Below are 17,544 nucleotides of genomic sequence, written 5' to 3'. Positions count from 1 at the left end.
AAGGGAAGTAAGAGAAAAGACTCATAAATTTGATTACATGAAAATCTAAAAGATAATGTGAAGCAAAGAACACTACAGGCAATAAAAACACAAATGTCAAAATATGGGGAAAATTTTTTCCAGCCTATATAAAAAAGGGTTAATTTTCCCATTATAAAAAGAATAATAATGAATAAAAGAGAAAATCAGCCTATTTTATGGAGAATTCCTAAAAGTAGAGAAACCAAAGACCAACAGCTTGATAGAAAATGGAATAAGACATAGGAGTCAACAGCTCAAAGGACAAAGAGTAAACGACCCCTGAATATACTAAGATATTAACACTCACTCAAAATAGAGAAAAAGAAACCAAACATAGAAAAGATAAGATAATTAAATTTTAAAAATTCATATTACACTGAGATACTATTTCTCATCTGCAGGTTTGCAAAAATCCAAAAATTTGCTGGTATAATCTGTTGGTAAAGGTTTAGAAGAAATATATCCTCTTCTCCACAGCTAATGGGAATGGAAAAACAGCCCAAACCCTACAGAGGAGAAGTTAGCACTATCTTGGAAAAGTGCTTGCACATTCATCCTTGGAGTATGAGTCCCAATTTTAGGGCATATGCCTATATATGAGGACAGGCCGCCCCAAAATGTGCCACTTTGACATGCTGATTATTTTAAATAAAGGTTACTAAAGAGACAGCCTGTGCAAGAAGGACACTCAGACCTTTCTCTGCCCCCCTGCAAGTTGGAAACTAATCTTCCAGGTGAAAGGTGCCCTCCCTGTCCCAGGAGCTAAAGAGACATCCTTGTGACCAGAGATGGGGGATTTGGAGCTGAGAAGGCTCTACGGACAACTCTTGTTACTTTTTACTCCTTTACAACCACAGCCCAAAGTCTGTTTAGAATTCCTTATTAACTGAAGCTCCCAGTTAAGCTTTCTTTGTTTTGTCAATTCCTCCCAGATTCATTGTCTCTTGGTCTAAAAAGTACAAAAACTGCCTGCCTTGGTCATTTCTTTTGGTCTCAATTTCCTTCCTCCTCGCACACTCTGTTGTTGTTGTTGTTTTCTCCTCTTAATCTGTCTCAAGTAAGTGTAATTCTTAGTCCAGCTGGAGGTGGTTGAAGGGTAGAGGAGGACTTTTTCCTTCCCTGCATCCCAAAGCTACACCGACAAAAATACAGGGAAAAAATTATGTATAAGTCTATTCACTGCATCACTACTTGTAATAGCAAAAGACCAAATATCTATCAAATGCCCATAAATAGGGAACTGGTTGAATAAACGAAGATATATTCACACTGTGAGTTGTTGAGGAGAACAAGAACTTTCTCTGTATGCCGCTATGGAGAGATCTCTTGGACATTCCCTGAGGCAAAAAAAAGGCAAAGTGAAGAAAATACAGCATAATTTTACTACCATTTCTCTAATAAGGAGGAACATGAAGTATATGTATAAACTATTATATATATATATATATATATATATATATATATTTTTTTTTTTTTTTTCACGTACATGAAAAACCAGCGGCAAGAAAATCTGAAAACTAAACAAACAAAAAATCTACTTTTGTGGGGCTGGGAGGAACAGGGGACAAGGACAGAAGCTGGAAACTACACTTCTTTAAATACACTTTAGATTTCACAGATTTGATCTTGAATGCATGTACTGGTATTCCCTGCTTTTTTAAAGTTTGAAATACTTGGGCCACCTGGGGAGCTCAGTTGGTTCAGCCTCTGCCTTCAGATCAGATCATGTTCTCAGGGTCCTGGGATCAGGCCCCACATTGGGCTCCCTGCTCCGTGGAGAGCCGGCTTCTTCCTCTACCTCTGCTGCTCCCCCTGCTTGTGCTTTCTGTTTATTTCTCTATCGAATAAACAAACAAACAAACAAATAAATCTTTTTAAAAAAATAAAAAAAACAAAGTTGAATCACACCACTTTGCTTTTATGAAAGACCTGCACATGAACTTGTTTTTACTAATCAAAGTAAATTCAAAGAGGATTTTCATTTTTACAAAAAATGCTGAAAGCAAAAACAGTGTTCAGCATTTGTCTCACATTTAGAAGAGCCACTGGCAAGGCAGCACACATCTTGGGCCGTGAGAATGATGCTGCCAAGCCCCAAGAACCCCACACAGCATCTCAGCATCCAGCTGCCAGAGCTTTGAACCACGTGAACATGTGGTTTACATCAATTGATTTTGTGCATTTGTTAGCAAGTTGTGTCTGAAGCTATTAGAAATGTATAAGGGAGGTGACTTTGGGGGATCTCGGAATACCCCCCAAATTTTTCCATATACATTAATGGTAATTGTTTCTCTTCATTTTGGTTTATGAAAGATTTTATAGGAACGTTCTGCTTTCAGGTAGTAGGGGAAACCTGTAATAGTTTATATAACTATACAATAAAACCATATATTTTTTTAGAATTTTATTTATTTATTTGACAGAGAGAGATCACAAGTAGGCAGAGAAGCAGGCAGAGAGAGGAAGGGAAGCAGGCCCCTGCTGAGCAGAGAGCCCGATGTGGGACTCGATCCCAGGACCCTGAGATCATGACCTGAGCCGAAGGCAGTGGCTTAACCCACTGAGCCACCCAGGCACCCAATAAAACCATATTTTAAAACACTAGTAGTAAGTGGCACCTGGGGGACTCAGTCGGTTAGGTATCCAACTCTTGATCTCAGCTCAGGACTTGATCTCAGGGTTAAGTTCAGGCCCCACATTAGACTTCAGCATGGAGACACTTTGTTTGTTTGTTTGTTTAATCTATTTATTTGCAAAAGAGAGAGAGAGAGCATGGGAGATAGGGGCAAAGGGAGAAGCCGACTCCCCGCTGTGCAGGGAGCCTGATGTGGGGCTCAATCCCAGGACCTTGGGATCGTGACCCAAGATGAAGGCAGATGCCTAACAGACTGAGCCACCCAGGCAGCCCTACTTTAAATACATACATACATACATACATGTTTTTAAAAATACCCGTAAAAGTCAAAAGCAAATGACACATAGAGTATTCAGTGAGATGGACAAACCACACAAAAAACTGGTCAAAGAAACTTGAAAATGCAGTAATTTCATTGTCCATCCCTAGTGGAATATACCATAAGATCAAAAGGGAAAAAACTTGCCAAAATGATCTAAAATTGCTTTCAGGAATCCTATTCTGTTCTTAGAATTGTGTATGTGTGTGTGTGCGTGTGTGGTTTTGAAGGCCGGTGACAAGCCCAGTGGCAACGAGCATCCTGAGTGCCCATACTGTGCTCTTCAAATGCCATTTCCCACTAAAAATACTAGGACTCTTAGGTGAAAGTACCGATCCCACTCTGGTCTAGGAAACATGCAAGTGGATTCTAGGCTGTCTCGTGACACTATAAAGCAAGGATGCTATCAAAAGTTACTCAGACCTTTTCATGGCTGCATAGAATTCCATTGTTCATAAAAAATAATAAATTTAATTAAAAAAATAAAAACAGGAGAAAAAAATTACTCAGACCACAGGGCGCCTGCATGGCTCAGTCAGCAGAGCATGCAACTCTTGATCTTGGGGCTACGCTGGGTGTAGAGATTACTTTAAAAAATTGCCCGAATCTCGGGGCGCCTGGGTGGCTCAGTGGGTTAAAGCCTCTGCCTTCGGCTCAGGTCATGATCCCAGGGTCCTGGGATCGAGCCCCACATCGGTCTCTCTGCTCAGCGGGGAGCCTGCTTCCTCCTCTCTCTCTCTGCCTGCCTCTCTGCCTACTTGTGATCTCTGTCTGTCAAATAAATAAATAATTCTAAAAAAACCCCCAAACTTCCGTTTAAAAAAAAAAAAAGAAAGGAGAGAGTGCTATTTGGGGAAACATTATGTCACATTAAAAAAAAAAAAAAATTGCCCGAATCTTATCAAAAGGACTAGAGTCAGCTTGAAGAGGCTCTGGCAGAGATGGGGCAATTGAGGATCCACAGAATAATATTTCCAATGGATTGAAACTGATCAAAATATGCTAAGATCCACAACTTCATAATATCATCATCTTAACAGAAGTCACTTGTTCCCTTCAGAGTATGCCTAAAAATAATTTCATCATTCTGATTATGGACAAATAAAGGGAAAGAATCCAGTATGTCTTTTGTGTTCTCTAACTGTACCTCCTGGAAATGGAAGAACCATTGAGGGGAAGTTTCTTTTTATAGGGGTATTCCATCTAATAAATGAAGAAAGATTGATAGGATTAGCATATCATAATTTGTGACGCTCGATGAAACCATTTTACTCTAGGCCGTTATTAGTGTCTGCTAAATCACAGGAAGAGAGAGAAGGGAACGTAATGTGCCTTCTGATGCACGTTTACAACAGCTCCCATGAAATAGACCCACCCAAAAAACCAGGCAAACCTTAATCTGATCAAGCCTCTCCTTAAATATAAATTCCTACAAAACACTGAAATTAGACGAGCACATTCATGGACATCAGGAGGTTTGAATCAACAAGATGCACACTGTCCAACTGTTAACAACAACAATGACAACGACGACAATTTCACAGAAACAGGAAGGTAGGGACTTTTCCATTAAGCTGAACTTAAGAGATATCAAATAATTGCAATTTATGAACCTTACTGGGATCTGGTTTCAAACAATTTTTAAAATTATGAGACCATCGGGGAATCTGAATACATATGGTAATTTTTAAAAAATTACTAATTGCTTTTCAAAGCCTGAAAAAGTCATATTTTTAATGGTCTTTATTTTTCAGACATACATACTCAAATTCTTACTGATAAGTGATACAGTGTCTGACATTTGTTTCAAAATAATCTGGGATGGGTGGGAGGGGTTTATAGATGAAACAAGACTGACACAAATTGATAATTGTTGAAGGTACATGGAAGTTCTCTTTATCTTTGAATGAGTTGAAAATCTCCCACAACTGGGGTGCCTGGGTGGCTCAGTCCATTAAGCGTCTGCCTCCTGCTCAGGTCATGATCCCAGCGTCCTGGGATCGAGCCCCACATCGGGCTCTCTGCTCAGTGGTGAGCCTGCTTTTCCCACCCCCTTCCCTCTCCCTCTACTTGCCACTCCACCTGCTTGTGCTCTATCACTTAAATGAATAAAATCTTAAAAAAAAAATTGTCCACAATAAAAAATTTAACTTGTTCTTAATATAACACCTACTGAATGTTAACTATATACCAAGCCCCTGATAAATAGGTTTTGTACATTATCTCCTTTACTCCTCAAAAATACCTGAAAGGAAGCTAATTTTATTATTCTAATTTTTAAGGTCTATTTATTTATTATTTAAATCATCTCTATCCCAACATGGGACATGATCCTGAGATCAAAAGTCACACACAGGCTCTTCTGACGGAGCCAGACAGGCACCTCTATCCTAATCATTTAAATGAGGAAATTGATGTGGCTCAGAAATGCCGAGAGACTTGCCCAAGGTCCAGTGCTGATAGGCATTGAGCAAAGGAGGGATCCAGTTCAAAGTCTGTCTGACCACCGTCCTCATGCATGACCACTGCACACTGCGGCCTCTTCCTGGCTCCTTCTCAGGTCCTTGATTCCACATTTCCACTTACACTGAATCAGAAATAGATCAGGGGTGGGGCACCTGGGTCGCTCAGTGGGTTAAAGCCTCTGCCTTCAGCTCAGGTCATGGTCTCAGGGTCCTGGGATCAAGCCCCACAGTGGGTTCTCTGCACAGTGGGGAGCCTGCTCCCCGCCCCCCCCCGCTCTCTCTACCTGCCTCTCTGCCTACTAGTGATCTCTCTCTCTCTCTCTGTCAAATAAATAAATAATATTTAAAAATATATATATTACTTATGTCCACTTGAAAATCTGCACACAAATATTTATAGCAGTTTTATTCATAATTGCCAAAATGTGGAAACAACCAAGATATCTTTCAATAAGTGAATGGACAAATAAACAGTGGTATATCAGATAATGGAATATTATGGAATGTTAAAAAGAAATGAGCTTTCAAGCTATGAAAACACATGGAGGAAAGTTAAATATGTATTTCTAAATGAAATAAGCTCATCTGAAAAGGCTATGTACTCTGCGATTCCAACTCTATGACATTCTAGAAAAGGCAAAACTATGGAGACAGTAAAGGATCAGTGGGTTGCCACAGTTTGGGAGGATAGACTTGTAGGTGGAGCAGAATGAGCCACCCAGGTGCCCCTGGAGTTTCCTTTTGGGGGGAATGTTTTAAAGTATGGATTTAATGTCCTTGAGAGATATAAGACTATATGGGGGCATATCAAAAGGACACAAGAGGCAACATGAAAGAGGTCCCAATGACCAAAGCCTTCTTTTTATAGAAATACTCCAGCTAATAAACACAGACGAATGATAAAGTATTTGAATTTTGCAACCCCTAATAAGTGAATGGATCTAGGCAATGATGATCAATGATTACTAGATATCCCTAAAAGAGACACAACTCTACATCATATGCCTCCAGAAGGAAGAGTACACACTATGTGTAAGTTGCAGTACATGGACCTTTTGTGGATCTATATTCAAATTTTTAAAAAGTAAAGTAAAAAAAAAAAAAAGTGCATGACAACTAGGGAGGACGGAACACTGCCTAGATATTTAATAGTAAATATTCATTTCCTAAATGTGATTTGAATAAAAGGGGGAGTCCTACTATAGACAAAGGGCTGATATCCAAGATGTATAAAGAACTTCTCAAACTCAACACCCAAAAAACAGATCATCATGTCAAAAAATGGGCAGAAGACATGGACACTTCTTCAAAGAAGACATGCAAGTGGTTAGCAGAACATGAAAAAAGGTTCATCATCATTAGCCATCAGGGAGATTCAAATCAAAACCACATTGAGATACCACCTCACACCAGTCAGAATGACCAAAATTAACAAGACAGTAAACAACAAGTGTTGAAGAGGATGTGGAGAAAAGGGAACCCTCTTACACTGTTGGTGGGAATGCAAGCTGGTGCAACCACTTTGGAAAACAGTACGGAGATTCCTTAAGAAATTAAAAATAGAGCTACCCTATGACCCTGCAATTGCACTACTGGGTATTTACCCCAAAGATACAGATGTAGTGAAAAGAAGGGCCATATACACCCCAATGTTCATAGTACCAGTGGCCACAATAGCCAAACTGTGTCAAGAGCTGAGATGCCCTTCAACCAATGAATAGATAAAGAAGATATTGTCCATATATACAATGGAGTATTATGCCCCCATCCAAAAGGATAAATACCCAACTTTTGTATCAACATGGATGGGACTGGAGGAGATTATACTGAGTGAAATAAGTCAAGCAGAGAGAGTCAATTATCATATGGTTTCACTTACTTGTGGAACATAAGGAATAACACGGAGGACATTAGGAAAAGAAAAGAAAAAGTGAATCAGGTGGAAATTGGAGGGGGAGAGGAAGCATGAGAGACTGTGGACTCTGAGAAACAAACTGAGGCTTTTAGAGGGGAGGGGAGTTGGGGGATGGGTGAGCCTGGTTGTGGGTATTAAGGAGGGCATGTATTGCATGGAGCATTGGGTGTGGTGCATAAACAATGAATCTTGGAATACTGCATCAAAAACTAATCATGTATTTTATGATGGCTAACATAACAAAACAAAATTTTTTTAAAAAGGGGAGTCCTAGTGCTTTAGAGTTATGTACTGAAATGTTCACAGATAAAATGGTGATATCAAAGATTGGCTTTTGAATAATCAGGAGAGAAAGGGATGAGGTTTAGATGAAAAAAAGATTGCCACTCCTAATGATGGATTCATTAAGTTCAGTACACTGTTTTTTTTTTTTTTTAGCTTCTCTCTAGATAGAATTTCCAACTCAAAATATATTGACAAAGGTTTGTCAAAGTTCACAGTATTTCCATTTTTCCAAACATTTTCAATATATTGGGTTAAACAGGATAACTTCCAACCTCTCTGGGAAAGAGTTAGAAATATAGTACAGTCATTTGATAGGTCTTGAAAAGCTTTTTTGGCATACTTCCCAGAGATTGCAAAATCTAATGTTTCCAATGACTGGCTAATAAATCCTTTTGGAAGTCAAGCAGTATACACTGTCTTGTTTTCAACAAAAAAGAAGGCAGATGTATCCATTAACAGACAATTAAAAATTAATGACAGATTGCTATTCTGGTTTTGACATTTATCTTGGAAGGAGTACTAAGAATTAAGTGGTATTGCCATAACAAAATTGTTTCCATTCCTATTTATTTATTTATGTGAATGAGGTTTCTCATTACCTTTCTTGGGGTCCGTTATCAAAGGAGCGAGACTGATACAAAGCAAAGGTCAAGCAAAGCTTTATTTCGCGCCAGTATCAAGCATCAAACCGGCCTGGGCCATCTCTTACAGAGAGAGCGACCCCCCACAGCCTCACAGACTAGCTTTTATAGGGCAGAAGCCATGTGGTTGAGCCTGGCCAATGAGATTGGAACACACAGAGAAAGTTGCATAGTCATGCTAGGTCACACATGGGTGGCCAATTGAATTACAATTTACTCTATAGTAGCTATTTGAACTAGTCTATCACTTTGGTCAGAATTGGCACTCAAGTTGGTGCCAGAAAAGGAGGGGCCCACGTTCTTTGGTGGTTAGGGAGGTAGTATGTGTGCTTTACTGATTGGACGCTCCATCTGGCCTGACTCGTCCTTGCATCTGGGCTCTGTTATCTCTGCCTGACCTGACCCGTTCTTGTATCTGGGCTCTGTTATCAGGGACTGCTCAGCTACATTTTACTGGTTTCCCAAACTTGTTTCTAAGTAAATTCCTCTGGGGGGGGGGGGCAGGGTCATTTTAAGTTTACTGCACAAACAACAAAATGGCTGTTTTACTGAGATGGAGTCGCTCTGGCTAAGTAGGCACTTACACCTTCACCAATTAAAACAAAATATGGGAATAGAATTAATCTGAACATTGTCTCATTCTAGCAAAGAATAATAATCATGCATATATATATGAAATAAATGGGGGGAAAAAGCCTCCTTTGCCTCACTGAGAGATGCATTTCCAAAATAAAAAAGTTACTGTTTTTTTTTTTTTTCTGGAAATGTGATACATTTGTGTTGCTTTGATCAGGTGTGTACTAATAACACCTTAGTAATAACCAAATACAGAAGAGATTGTTCAAACTTAAAGCTTTATGGTCATATAATTTTTTCAATTTTCACATACATTTTTAAAACAGAAATGTGTGTGACTAGGGTGATAAGAATTTCCTGGCACAAAAACCCATTATAATAAAACACAATTCTGTGGGAGAGGTAAATGGACAGTGAAGGAGAAAAAGGAACAGACTATTAGGAAGGAGCTCATGTATTTTTTAAATAGCTTCTGATTACTATTCAATTTCTGGTTTTATATTATTTTTTAATATCTACAATGTGTTAGAAACTGCATTCTTTGCAAGCATTCATGAAAAAATTTTAGAAGTTCAGTTTAAAATAGTGAAGAGAGGGGCCATCGGATGCCCCTCACTGGATGGCTCAGTGGGTTAAGCTCTGCCTTCAGCTCAGGTCATGATCTCAGGACTCAGGGTCCTGGGATCGAGCCCTGCTTTGGGCTCTCTGCTCAGCAGGGAGCCTGCTTCCCCCTCTCTCCTTGCCTCTCTGCCTATTTGTGATCTCTCTCTCTGTCAAATAAATAAATAAAGTCTTGGAAATAAATCCATTTTTAAAATGCTGAAGAGAGCATTCGGATTTTTAAAATTCTTTTAGTGAATATAAAAGCAAAAACATTGCCTGAGATAAACTCTTACATAAATACGTGATGATATTTTTATTTTAAAAATTCATTAAGGGGGCACCTGGGTGGCTCAGTGGGTTAAGCCTCTGCCTTCGGCTCAGGTCATGATCTCGGGGTCCATCGGGGCTCTCTGCTCAGTGGGGAATCTGCTTCCTCCTCTCTCTGCCTGCCTCTCTGCCTGCTTGTGAGCTCTGCCTGTCAAATAAATAAATAAAATATATTTTTTAAAAAGCTCATTAAGGTTAAAACATAGAAACAACACAAATATCCATCAACAGTTGACTCAAAAAACAAATTGCAGAATGCTCATACAATGGAAAAATACACAGCAGTAAAAATGGGCAAAGTACAGGTCCCACCATCAACATGGACGATATCAAATATATTATGTTGAACAAAAGGAGCAATTCCCAGGAACACACAGAGTCTGATTCCATTTTTGTTGAGATTAATAATGGACAAAACTAAAAATAGGTATTATTTAGGGCAACAGATATAACTTTTACAGTAAAATTGTATGATTACACCATGGTGAGAGGGAGGAATGCTGATGGGTCAAGAAGGGAGTGATGGGGACAGAGTGGAGAACCTCAGTGTCAATGCTCTGTCTCCTCAACGGGGTATTTACTTGATGGATCTTCTTCAAACCGTACCTACACTCATACGTATGATATGCTGAGCTACAAAACATTCCACCACACTGAAAAGCATGAAATGAGATCTGAACTCATAGAAAAATGTGCTACGTTCTCATGAAAATACCATACTATAAAAGTGTACAATCTTCCAAAATTGATAGATATTTAATTTAGTTCCAATTGAAATCCCAACTTGTCACGTGCAGAAGTAGGTAACACATTCTTCTTATTTTAAAAGATTTATTTATTTGAGAGAGAGAGAGATGGTTGTGCAAGGGGAGAGGCAGAAGAAGAAGGAGAGAGGACTCCTGAAGCAGACTCCCCACTGAGCCTAGAGCCAGAAGGATGCAGGACCCAACCCCAGGACCCTGAGATCGTGACCTGAGCCAAAATCAAGTCAACAGCTTTACCAACTGAGACACCCAGGTGTCCTAGATAACACTTTCTTAAGGTTCCCATGGGGTGAAAAATGCCTAAACATAATCAAATCAGGCTTATATTGACTTAAACATAGACAAACTAATAAAATAATACAAAATACACAGTGAATCCCGGTTAATAATGGAATTTAATATATGACAAAGACTAGGGAATTAACAGTTGAATTAGTCAGTGTTGTTCACCCAAATAGTTTTCTAACTAGAAGACAAAAAAGCTGAGCTCCTCTCTTACACTGTATACAAATCTAAGAAGAATTGAATTCTCATCTGTAAAGAATAAGACAAAAATATTAGAACAAAATATCGGAAACTAGATGTACAATCCTAGGGTTGGGTATACTTTCTTAACCAAGACATGAAGGCAGAAATTATCAAAGAAAAAAATAGCTTTCAACATTTTATTATGACAAAGGTGCCATAAATGAAGTGAAAAGAGAAAAAAGAAAAAAAAAAGAGAGAAAAAAGAAACCTACCAGATTTGAAAAAAGATGAAAAATTTAAATCTGTTTCCAAAAGAGTTCACTCAAGTCCAGGAAGGGTACACCATGTGTGCAGACTGTTGGCAGGTGGCGATAAACAGCCAGCACGTGTATGAAAAGATACTCAACTTCATGAACAAGAGAGGAGATGAGAATTAACATAACAACATGCAAAAACTGGGAAAAGTTATACTATCTACCACGGAAAAAAATTAGTGCTGAAGTTAAGGAGAAGAACGAAGGATGCTTTAATGTAACGCCCGTGAAATGTACATTATTGCAGCCTTTTGGGAAAGCTCTCTGATGACATTTATTGCCTTTTTAAATATTTATACGCTCCCATGAGCGATCCTATCCAAAGACTTCCTCTCATAGCAATAGAAGGTCCGGTCAGTGCAGTCCGCAGCCCTCAGCCATGTTTCCAGGGACAAAAATACAGGAAGTGAAGTCAAAGCTCATCAGGAGGGAGATTGGAAGTATGCTGTGCAGCCATAAAAAGAATGTTAAACAGGGGCGCCTAGGTGGCTTTGTTGGTTAAGTCTCTGCCTTGGCTCAGATCATGATCTGGGGTCCTGGGATCCAGCCCCAAATGGGGGGGGGGGAGCCTACATCTCTTTGTCCCCTATTCCTTTGTCCCCCACTGCTGATGCTGTCTCTCTCTCTCAAATAAATAAATAAAATCTTTTTTTTCAAAGGATGCTAAATGAGCTATTTGGATGTTCTTCATTTCCCTTCTTCTTCTCTTAGGGCTGGTTTATCTCTCAGCTCATTTAGCCTCTATTTTCTGCAAGTACCCGCGCGTCCTAGGCTTTCTGCTCATCCTTGCACATGAGGGAGGGGCAGCCTGCATGGACGCTATGCACGTGTATATTTGCATCCATTGCAACAAATATATACAATCTGTTATGCTACACATATGTTGTTTTAAGAAGATTTACTTTATTTATTTTTTAGAGACAGAAAGAGAGAGAACGGGGAGGGGGGTGGGCAGAGGGAGAATCTCAAGCAGACTCCCCGCTTAAACATAGACAAACTAATAAAATAATACAGAATACACAGTGGATCCCAGTTAATAATGGAATTTAATATATGACAAGGGCTCCATATATGATATATGATAAGGGCTTTAATATATGACACAGGGCTCGATCTCATGACCCTGAGATCATGACCTGAGCCAAAATCAAGAGTCAAACGCCTAACTGACTGAGCCACTCAGGTGGCCCTACACATAAGTTTTTGCAACCCAAATTTGTTCATAAAGGAGCGGTAGTTTAGGGAACTGGTGCCAGTATAAAGTGACAGTCACGTTGGTGGCATATGTGATTTTCTCCCCAGTGTTAGATAACGTTCTATCCCACCAAGTAACAACAATTGAGCAAGTGCCTGGGTTCACTCCCATCTCAGGATGCTTTGAGAGCAGCACCCCAGGGTCTGGGACCTAGAGATTCCCGGACATCAGCTCAAATGCCAGGTCGAGATCTCTGTTTCTCCCCATATTAATTAGAACGGTTTCAACTGCAAGTGACTTAAGCAAGAGATGACTGGTTCGGTCACATACTAAAATGGCAAGGGTCGCTCCTGCTTCAGGCACTGTTACAATACCCCCCGCCATGGGTTTTTCCTACCTCCTCTCTGATTCGACAGCTTGTCTTCATTCTAGAGCCCATAGGGTGGTCTTTGGCAGCTCCAGGAAGACCTCTGGGGTGGCAGTATGGCTGTTGCCACTCCAACTCTACAGCCTTCCAGGTTCAAGTTCAGCGTAAAGAGCCAGAGCCTTTTCTGGTAGTCTTTGGGGTACACTCTGATGGGACGAGTTTAGGTGTGCGCACTCCTGAAACCACAACCATGGTCTGGGGGAAATTATCTGCGGCTTGGTCCAAGCTTGGGCTACATCCTTTATCCCTGGAACTGAGGCTAAAGCCCCACCGTGAACGCATAGCCAGACAGTGAGGAAAAGAGATCTCCCAAATAGAGAGGGAATGGAAACACGGGGCTGTTCCTAAAAAAGGGGAGAATGAATGCCAAGGCTATTTTGTTATGAGATCCCACACTAACATTAGTCCATTGGTTCTCAAAAAGCAATTTCCCCACCTCACTACATTTCAAATTTCAACCAAGAAAAGATAGGTACCCTGAGAAAGTTTCCAAACGGTTCTGATGTATCTCCTAGTGGGAGTGCCCTGATCCCACGCTGGAAACCGCAGCCCTACTCAGTGACCACCTAAATACGTGCCATTAATCACAATGCAAATGGAGTGTAAATGGCTCAGACACATTCCGTGCACCGCTGGAAAAAATAATTCGTGCCATTTATTGATTCATCCAACAAATATTTAGAAGGTGTCCCCCAAGGCTCCCTAATACCACTCCTGTGTATACAAACAGGAGGGTGTGTTTACCATTGCAATTCACTGCTGACTTCCAAACTTATATTTACAGACGACATCAGCCATCCACAGGAGACTGGCCCACTGAATGTGCTCCAAGCTTACACAGAACCTGACCTGTGCTTAAACAGGAAGAGAGCTGACACACACGGCACACAGGAGGACCTCGAAACAAGCCAGTCACAGAAGAATAAATATTGTGTGATTCCACTTACATAAGGTACTTAGAGCATAAAATTCACAGAGACCGAAAGTAGAAGGTGGTTACCAGGGGTGACAGGGAAGCGGGGGAGGGGAAGTTAATGTTTAATGGGACAGAGTTTCAGGTGGGGAAGATAAAATGTTCTAGACACACGTGATGGCTGTACGACCGTGGGAATGTGCTTAATGTGACTGAACTTTACATTTAAACATGGTTAAAATGGTAAAAAAAAAAAATTACATAAAAATAAATAAATGAAATGTCATGAGTCAGTAGCAGAAAACAACCAAGACTTCAAACTCTGGTGTTACTTCCTACAGAAAATACAACAAATAATGCAGGAAGTTTAAAGAAATAAAATAGACCCTCAGCCAGCGTGACTGAGGAACAACAGAGGGTCCAAAGAGGAGAGAAGGTTTGAAAAAACCACAACGATAATGTCCAGAAATGTTTAACAAAAATCTAAAATTGCGCAGAAGGTTTAAAATCAGATTATAATAACTAGGGGGTAATGAGTCAATTGGACAAATAATTATGAAGAAGTTATCCGGAATGCGGCAGGTAGAAACAGAGGTGGAAAGTGTAAAACAGAAAAGGAACAAGGAGATCGGGAGGCTGCAGTGACAAGGTCCAACTCGGCTCTGACCAAGAATTCGGAGGGAATCACAGGGGAGAGTGCAGGAAAGGGACCACACAGGTGTAACGCAGAGTGTCTCAGGTTTTACCAACAAAAGTGAGGGGCCACCTGGGTGGCCCAGTCAGTTGAGTCTGACACTTGGTTTCGGCTCAGGGTCCTGATCTCAGGGTTGTGGGATCGAGCCCTGGTTCCGGCTCCACGCTCAGGATGACGTCTGCTGCAGACTGCCTCTCCCTCTCCCTCTGCCCTCCCCGCTCTGCGTGCATGTGCTCCCTCTCTCTCGCTCAAGTAAATAAATCTTTAAAAACAAAAGTGTGAATTCTGGGACTCAGAATTCTTTAAAATAATTCCTCAGGAAGAATTTTTTAAGGGAAAATAGATTCATACACACCCACATTCAGAAGTAAATCTTCAAAACACCAAAAAAAGGGGGAAAGATCTTAAAAGCCATTAGAATCGGTTACATTTTTTTAAAAAAAGATTTTATTTATTTTTTTGTCAGGGAGAGCAGAAGCACGGAGAGCTTCAGGCCAGACAGGCAGAGGGGGAAGCAGGCTCCCTGCCAAACAAGGAGCCCGATGTGGGACTCCATCCCAGAACCCTGGAATCATGACCTGAGCCACAGGCAGATGCTTAACCAACACGAGCCACCCAGGCACCCCAGAATTGGTTACGTTTCATTAAAGGAAGAATTGTCTATCCAGTGAAACTATTTCTCTCAAGCTGGGTATAATAAAGAATATTCTGATCAAGATAAAGTGAGAAGGTTTACCACCAAAAGACCTTTACTTTTAAAGTAATTAGAAAGGATATACCTTAAGGAAGAAGAAAAAGCAGTATCAGAAAGAAGCCCAGAATTACGAGAAGAAAAGGAGAGCTTTTGTTCTTAGTAAAAACATGAGCAGATCTAAGCAAACACTGAGTACGCACAAAAAAGTAAGACATCTAATCCGAGAGGTTAAAATAATCCAAGACAGAATCTGAAATTTAAGACAAGGAGATCGTATGACAAAGAGCATTCTAAAGGCATTATATTTTTCAGATAGAGAATTATTTGATTAAGTGTACAAGTGGTTTTTTTAAGATACCAAGGGGATAAAAATAATTATAATTTAAAAATAATAAAATAAATAATAACAGTAAAATAATAATTGATCAAAGATAATAATAAACTAGAAATCCTCATGGCCTCTAGAGGGGCTGGGAGAGAAATGAACTCAGTGGGTAAATACCGAAGAAGTTCATAGCCGCCCCTAGCGTTGAAAACGAACAGTTGTGATGTCTCCTTCTTACCTGAGAAGGACTTTTTTAAAATAAGAGTTGACAGTTTCTCCTAAACCTTCATTGCACATTTTTTATGAACAGTTCTTTGGTTTGGAGTCTCGAGGGCCTTCTTTGCTCGATTTGAGACAATGGGGTTTAACCAGTCAGATATCCAGAAGCATTTCCGAAGAGACCGTGCTTTTGGCAGGGGCAAGAAATAGTGAAGGAACACTGGGACGCTCTCCCAGGAAGTTTGCCCAACGGCCCCTGCCCTGGGTAGCTAACGGAGCGGAGGGTGGGGAAATCGCCAGGTGCCTCCCAGACTGAGCAAGGACAGACACCACCCCCGTCACTACATCCGCAGGTTGGAGCTGAGCCAAGAGAGTCCCAACCCGGGCCCTACGGAGGCCCTGCCCTTCATTCCTCGTCCAGGTCCCCGGCCCTCCCCATCCAGCGGCCCAGTCTACGCCAGAGGGGGAAGTCGAGCTCCAACCAGTGCAGTTTTAAAAATGAACAGCACCGGGTCTTGAACACTAAATGTGAGGCCATTTCCAGGTTGTGGAATCTGGAATCTGGTCCTGATGCTAAAGGACCCCATATCCAACAAGCAAATGGGGAGTTGACAAAACACAGTTACAAGCAGGGATTAGAGGGGTGTGTGGGAGGCTCAGGGAGTCGAGCCTCTGGCTCTTGATCTCAGCTCAGGTCTTGATCTAGAATTCGAGCCCCGCGTTAGGCTTCAAAACAAAATAAAGCAGTGACTAGAGAATGAAGCCATTTCCTGTTTATACTCTGGTTTTAAATCCTCCAGCAAATACAGACCAGCTTGGGATTACTTGCCTGACCCCATGTCAGGTTCCGGAGGTTGTTTCCATCTGTATATACACAGTTTCAGCACCAAAATGGAGCCATGCAGACAGACCAATAACTGTGGGCTTTTCTAAGTAAACAAGAGCAGGGGAGAAGGGTTTGGCATCTGATTTCCTACAGAAAAGGACAAGATTCAGAAACTTCCAGGGCTAGTCACGGGATGGGGAGAAAAGGGCCAGAGAGAGGGAGCAGCCCCACCTTCCCTCAGAGACTTAGCAACTTTCTGGGGGGGGGGGGGAGGAAGTTGCCAGACTCCGACATTAAAAGACTATTTCATGAAAAAACATCCAAAAAACAAAAACAAACAAACAAATAAAACCAAAAAACTACCAAGCTGACATTTATTTACATGACATTTAGTATGAAAAATAAAAAACACTTCTATCTGATCTGGCCATAAATGGACTGGTTTAGAAACACTGGTGCACAGAAGTTAACAGCATCTACCGAGTTCTTACAAAGAATTAAAACGAAATGATGAAATGCAAGGAGGCTGGTTCCATATCTGAATACACCCAGCAAGTCAGCCACGTGATCATCTCTCCCCACGCTTCTCAAACTGCACTCAGCGCAGGAAGGACCACCTTGTGCATCTTGTGAAAATGGAAATTTTGATTCAGTGGGTCTGGGGTGGGGCAGAGTGTGTATCTCCAGCAAGCTCTCCAAGTTGCCCCCAGTTTCCTATGCCACAGGCCAGCGCATCTGGGACAGATTCACACTTGAGGCTCCCATCAATCACCCAATAAAACTAGCCACTCCCCCCCACCCCCCTGGGGTTCCCAAAAAACCTGGTAGTAAAGCTTTCAGACTTTGTGGCCCATTCAGTCTCCGTTGAGACTGCTCACCTCTGCCCTTGGAGCGTAGACAGTGTGTGAGCAAATGGCT

The 17,544-nt window shown here is 40.9% G+C and overlaps 1 protein-coding gene across 1 annotated transcript in view; it reads right to left on the bottom strand.

The window, feature by feature from the left end:
- The window catches only part of LOC309844576 (uncharacterized protein), a gene marked incomplete at both ends in the record, with an annotated part of 41,357 nt that extends 25,147 nt beyond the window's left edge, over nt 1-16,210 (bottom strand). Inside the window, 2 exon segments of the mRNA XM_082691647.1 lie at nt 15,820-15,859; nt 16,193-16,210. Of these exon segments, the coding sequence (XP_082547773.1) occupies nt 15,820-15,859; nt 16,193-16,210 (58 nt within the window).
- Between the last annotated feature and the right edge of the window lie 1,334 nt (nt 16,211-17,544).

This window comes from Mustela nivalis (assembly GCF_964662115.1).
Source record: "Mustela nivalis genome assembly, chromosome: 12".
Taxonomy (NCBI): Eukaryota; Metazoa; Chordata; class Mammalia; order Carnivora; family Mustelidae; genus Mustela; species Mustela nivalis.
Note: the sequence above shows the minus strand (reverse complement) of the source record. Positions and strands in the feature narration are given on the sequence as shown.